Source organism: Alligator sinensis, unplaced genomic scaffold, assembly GCF_000455745.1.
Source record: "Alligator sinensis unplaced genomic scaffold, ASM45574v1 scaffold794_1, whole genome shotgun sequence".
NCBI lineage: Eukaryota > Metazoa > Chordata > Crocodylia > Alligatoridae > Alligator > Alligator sinensis.
This window is the reverse complement of record NW_005842125.1, coordinates 963,501-970,086: the sequence shown is the minus strand read 5'-3', so window position 1 is coordinate 970,086 and position 6,586 is coordinate 963,501. Positions and strand designations below refer to the sequence as shown.

Below are 6,586 nucleotides of genomic sequence, written 5' to 3'. Positions count from 1 at the left end.
CACCGCCCAAGTATTGCTTTTTTTTGTTAACCATGAAGTCTTGCCTTGTTGTAATAAGTATAAAAGATCACCTCACCCTTTGGGGGGGCATTTTGCCTTTTGCTGGCTTTATGGTCTTTGCTCGAGCAAATAAACAGCTGTCTTTCTTTACCCGCGTTGTCTGTCAATCAAATTACAGCTAGACAACAAACCTTAGGGAGGTTTCTCCCACCACAATAACACCACGCTGAAAGAAGCCTCAATGACAGACTCCAGCGCTTGTAGGACAGGTATACCTGACTCTGTAGCCTGCTACTGTGTGTGTGTATGTGTGTGCATGTGTGTGTGCGGGGGGACCAGCCCCAAGGTTTGTGATTACAGTGTTTCAATCCGCCTAATAAACCAGAATTTTAAGGATCCCGAGTTGGACATTTGTAGCCAACATTATATGGATTCTTGTTTGAAACTCTGGGTTTATCTTGTGAATCATGTTTGTACAACTAACAGTGCTAACTTTGCATGGCACCCCATGACACCTTTGAAAGGATCTCAGTGGAGCTGAGAGTGCCACAGCATGCAGATTGAGAATCACTGCATTAGAGAAAACCTAAAAGAATCTTATTCAAACACTTCTTCATGCAAGTCATGCAAGTTTCATAATCATGGCAGAAGTCAATTGGTAGGCTGATTCATTCTGATTTATCTGTAATCATTCAGAAGAAGCTTGAAAGCTGGAACTCACTAATGTATGGTATGTGACTGAATAATCTTCCGTAACTCTTGTCATCATCCTACAAGCACACCTCTGAAGGTCAATGTGGGCCAAGGAAGCTTGTGTACAAGCAGACAAGGTGAGAAATTCAGACAGTGTGAATGACTGACTAGATAGAGCATTAAATGAGCAACTAGGTCCTGGCTCTTTCTGACATGAATCATATAAGTCAATGAAAATGTCAGCTCCTGTGATGTTATAAAAGCCGCAGTCTGTTACCACTTCCTTGTAAAATCACGTATCACATCCTTATCAAAGAGTTGATTTGCAAGCCAAAAACATTTCCCCTAAATCTTATCAGTATGGGACAGTATCTTAGTAATAACAGACTGGTGGAGACTACTAAAGAGTTAAGTATGAATGAGAGACTAGCTGAGGCCTTTCTGCTCAGAAATATGCTTTGTGAATCAGCCATAAATACAACTGAATGCTTTTGCACAAGTTATAAGAACTTGGGAACTACAGACAAAGCTAATGCTGCTACCTATTCAAAAGGAAAGACTTCTTTGTTAAACAGTGAAGACTGCTGAATGCCAAGAAAGTATTCACTTAACACAGGGGTGGGCAATTATTTTGGGCAGAGGGCCACTTACTGAGTTTCAGCAAGCCATTGAGGGCCACATGACAGGAAGCCCAGGGCAGATTAATATTCATTTTATCATTTTTTTAGCGGCTCCATGGGCCAGATAGAATGGCCTGGTGGGCCACATCTGGCCCCCAGGCACCCCTGACTTAACATATTATTTATGAGCTCCAAGCACATATTGTACAAACAAGAAAATAATTAGTTAATGAACATCAGCAGTCTCATATTGAGCACACTATCAGTTGTTACCATATATAAACAAAACTGAACTCAGAACCTTAAATTTGGTCCAGGGATTTTAAAGTACCACTTTTTAGGTTGATATTGTACCTAAATACTTCCTCCTTTTAAGGGCCTTTCTTAAATTAAAAATAATAAATTTAGCAACTGGCAGTGCTTTTTTTCACAAAGTTGTTAGAATTATTTTAAATAATTATAATTACTGCTGCAGATGCACCTTATTAAATAAAAGTAACTTCAGTATAAATTTATAGCAAAATGACCCAGCCCTGCATTTCAGGCCTAAAAATAGATTAAAATAATATACACATATATTTGGTTCCTGGCTATTTGGTGTTTTATCTATACTTCAAGATTACTGCTGATGAACAGAGACACATAGAAATTCAGCATTTTTAAAGAGCATAACTTTTTAATGGACTGTAACTAAAGAACATTATGTGAAATATCAGTGCAAAAATGTTTTCCTTTGTCTTCAGAATAAAAACTAGCCAGATAAATTTTCTGAGCCAAATTTAGAAGCTTACTAAAGTGGGGTTTGATAATGGAACATGATTACAAGCTTGGCTGTGTAGAGGCCTCTGGACACGATGTGATGTGTATAACAAACAGGGTCATTGCTTTCTAGCCATGATGGTTCCCAGGATTAGACAATAAGCCTTTTTTAACTGTCCTAGAGTTCTGTGATAGGGGTAGAATTCTCTACTAAACTCTACAGAATAGATCAAAAACCTTAGAGAAAAGGTATCATTTCCACATTGCAGACAAGGTTCTTTGGGTGAATCTGATATCTTTTATATCTTTTATATCAGAATCTGATATTTTTTATAACTTTTATATCAGATTCAAAGAACCCTGTCTGCCTATGTCCTTAGACCAGAGCTTTCCAAACTGTGTGCCGCGACACATTAGTGTGTCGGCGGCAGTGTGTAGGTGTGTTGCGCGAAATGCAGAAAATGTTGCGGAAGGGCACCACGGAGCTCCCTTACTCGCGTCTGCTTCCCTTGGCCCCTCCCCCGGAACTGAATTACTGTGTCGCGAAATGATGCATGTCTAAAAAGTGTGTCACCAACATGAAAAGTTTGGAAAGCTCTGCCTTAGACCAACGCGCTATAACTTACACCCCTGTAACATGGAAGATATCAAATTCATTTCCATATTAAATTTCATAGGTTTGGGGAATAATAGAGTGAGTAGCATGTGGGTTTCATCCCTGTTCAAATCTAGGGACTTTTCATATGGGTTTCCTCTAAAATGGGGGCTTAACCATATGCTTAAATCCTAGTGAAGTCAGTAGCATTTAAGTAGGTGTGTGAGGGCTTTACTGAGTACGGTGGGAGGCTTAAGGTCAGATGCACTCACAAGCTTTGCTGAACTGATGCCTAACACATGAAGACAGAGTGGAGAGCTAAATGTGCCATGGTTGAGCTCACTCTGCCTCCCTGTGACAGTCCACAACTCTCCACATGGAGGGTTCTTCGTCTGTACTGCTAAAGCTGTCCTCCCAGCCCTACCTCTCCTCCTACTTGACTGCACAAGACCGAAAGGGACTCCTGGTTCATTAAATCCACACCTGGGGCATTGCAGGCAACCATACTGTGTAATCCCTTTGTGATCAAGTTTCATCTTAAAAAACAGAGAGGCTATTTGCTCCAGGATGCTCCAGGATGTTCCAGGCCTTCATTTCCTAGACAGAACATATTGCAGGTGCCTCCTCTCTATCCCTCCTGAGACTGACATGCCATTTCTTTCCAGTCCATTTAAGACACACTTGCTAAAGTATTTTTTCTGGCCTATTGCCTGGATGTTCTTTGTCCCTCACACAAGGCTCTGGTTGTTCACAGCTCTGTCCATCACTGGCTCCCTTACTCCATCAATGAAGCCAAACTTGTAGACTCATTTTTTTCCATCTGTTGCAAGCAGTTCCAAGCTTTCTTCTACATGTTTATTATGCATGGGGCATTCTCTCTGAATTAACCCATAAGGCCACCATCCTCTCTTCTTTCAAAATATGCTTCATACCCACACTTGTCACCACAGTTCCAGGAAATCAGCTGCCCTATGTTGCTGAGACAAAGAAAAATTTCTGTCAAAACAGCTTTTTAAGCAATATTATTCTCAAAACGTGTTGTTTTTCTGCAAATATTGTGCCTTTTTGTCAGACAAAGCCCTAAATTTCTCATCTCTGGGGTACTACCAGGCGAGAAAAGTAGAAGAATATTTTTGTCTACAAGGTCAGAATGTGTGTCTCAACACTTGAAGAAGATCTGATGAATATGAAAGTGACATTTGAGCATAGACATTTACAGATAGAATCACATTTCAGATCTGCAAAATGTTTAGAAAATGGATGTGTTTTACAACAGACAGTGAGGAATTAATAAAACCGGTGACTCACGCTTTTTGGAGGTATGTCAACAATGTCAAATGTCAATTATAGCTGTGCCTGGAAGAAGATTGTAGTTTTCATGGTTAGGCATTCATCATCCATTATGCTAATCCATGCTCCAGGTAGCATGGTCAAAAAAATATTGTGTTTGAATAGAAAAGGCTATTTTAACAGTGAAATGCAAATTTTAAAATGAATGCTTCTATGAGTGCAAAAGTGGGATAAGATATATAGTTGTGGTTTTAACGTGTATACAAAGAAGGTTCAGAAAATTATCACTTCTAATTCTTGTGAAATCTGAGAGTAATGTGTCTAGGCGTGTTATGCTATATACAGTGTTTCCTCTAGCAGAGGAAACTTGCATCACATATGGTTGGAAGAGGCAGAATGTTCCAGATATACATTTTCATTCCTCTTTAACTTGCTAAAAATGTTCCCTTTTGGGTAGAAGATCCTCTTGGAGAGCTGTAAGGCAAAAAAACCCCATGATTTTTCTCTGTAGATTTTAACCCAGTCAGTTGAGCTCATGCTTGCATTTAAAAGAAAAAAGAAAGTGACTTTTAATTTTCAGTCAAAATTAAGCAGATGTCTGTGATTGAAGGGGAAACCCCCAGGATCCAGTATTAAGTTCTTTACTTTTCTCCCTCTCGCAGAGATCAGCAACCAGAAAGCAGGATGCAGTAACCATACAATAAAAATGCCGCCCTATGCCTGAAGAAAGGTGTGTGTGCCTGAAAGCTTGCAAAGAAGGGTTGGGATTACAGGGGGGCTTGGGGGGGTGCTGATTATGGGGCATCTTGGGATGGGATTACATTATATGCCTGTTAGGATTACAGGGGAGCGTGTGTGTGTGTGTGGGGGGGAGCGGTGCTTTCATCTAATTTCATAAAAGATGAAAACCGCCTGTAAGATTTGAAAAGCACAACCTAGACAGGGGTCTCTGATTTTATTACGGCATCATGATAGACTACCCACATTTTTTGCAGATCCCACCCCCCCCCAAAAAAAGTCAAAGTGTAATTCAAACCCTGTTGCAAAGAACAATTGTTTCCAACGATTTAGTTGGTCTAATAAAGGATCACATTTACCCAAAGAACCTCGTCTGCCTTCAGTTTGTGGGAGAAGAAACTGGGCGAACAGACCAGCTCAAAGGGGTTAGTTAAGTGTATGAAGCTGTCACACTCCTGATTTGGGACGGGGTGAGCGCAAAGGGATGGCAAGCAGGTGTTTTTTGTTGTTTGGGGTTTTTTTTTTTTGGGGGGGGGGGGCGCGGAATCCGAAATCTTTTTTTATGAGACCGACTCAAATAGTTGGAAATATTCTTCCTTGCAAGCTTTCGGGTATGAACACCCTTGGGCAGGGCAGGCTGAGGAAGCGCCTGCACTTGGCGCGCGCTCCCCCGGCTGGCAGCCGGCTTTGAACTCGCGCGGTGAGGCTGTCCCTCCTCCAGGCTGCCCGGCCGCGGAGTCCCGTCTCTAGGGGTTGTCCTTCCTGGGCCGCGGCCGAGCTGTCCCCGCCCAGCTCGCGCGGGTCCCAGGCTCCGGCTGACCCCGAGGGCCCTTGAGGAGCCATGGCCGGGGTGCAGAGAGAGCTGCTCGGGCACGTGGGCGAAGTGGGGGCTGTGGAAAAGTTTGTGCTGAAGTCAGACAGGGTGAAAGTGGAGCTCCTTTCCTTAGGCTGCATAATCACTGCGCTGGAAACCAGAGGCAGGGATGGCCAAGCCTCAGACATTGTTGTGGGCTTTGATCATTTAGAAGGTGGGTTTAAAATTTAAACCATTCTTTTTGTTTGCTTTTCCCCCCAAGACATATGTATTACCTCACTTCTCGGGGCGTGCGTGGTCTTGATTCTTTACTGTCTAACCCAGTGGTTCTCCACCTTTTTTGGACCAGGGCCCATTTGTAAACATGTGGTCAGTCCACCTCACTGCATGTGTGGGGTCCCCAAGCAGCCCCCCATAGGCTGGAGCTCTGCCAGCCCGCAAGGGAAAAGCCACAGTTTCCCATGTATTTCTTTTATTTTAAGGAGAATCCATTTTTAAAGTTTGTTTGTGACCCTTTCATATATTCTTGCCACCCACTTATGGGTCACAACCCACACGTTGAGAAATGCTGGTCTGATCCACTTCTAAGGAGCCTTTTGCAATGACGCCTGATACCACTTTGCAGCATTGCAAACCCCACCATGTCAAAAATCAAGAGACAAACTCTTAACAATCGAGATTTGGTATGTAAAAAATGAGATGCTCCGTTTTAACCCTGCTTCCCCTCAGCTGCTTGTGCATGCGCCCTGAGCAGCACCCCCACCCATTGCAGGCCCAGGCTCAGTGCTGACCCAGCAGGGCTCCCTGCACTGCATCGCAGCTGGGCCCTGCCCAGGCTCCGCTCCTGCCTGGGCTCCCAGGACTTTGCAGCCGGTTCTGGCCTGGTTGGGCATGACACACACCAGAAAAAAAAGTCCTAAGATTTGAGAGTACTATCATGAAATCATGAGTCGGACTAAATTTTACTTAGAAATCGCAACTCTTGCAATAATTTCACGAGAGTTGGCATTACTGACTGCCTTGTCCTTTACTGCCATGCAACATGGGGAGAAGAGACTACCAGCTCACAGTGGTAAT

At 43.0% G+C, this 6,586-nt stretch overlaps 1 protein-coding gene across 1 annotated transcript in view; it reads left to right on the top strand.

Annotated features, from left to right (window-relative positions):
• The first annotated feature begins 5,443 nt into the window (after nt 1-5,443).
• Nucleotides 5,444-6,586, top strand: part of GALM (galactose mutarotase) — a 33,598-nt gene continuing 32,455 nt past the window's right edge. Inside the window, exon 1 of the mRNA XM_006024937.2 lies at nt 5,444-5,723. Within this exon, the coding sequence (XP_006024999.1) occupies nt 5,537-5,723 (187 nt within the window). The 5' untranslated portion in view covers nt 5,444-5,536. The remainder of the gene's footprint in view (nt 5,724-6,586) is intronic.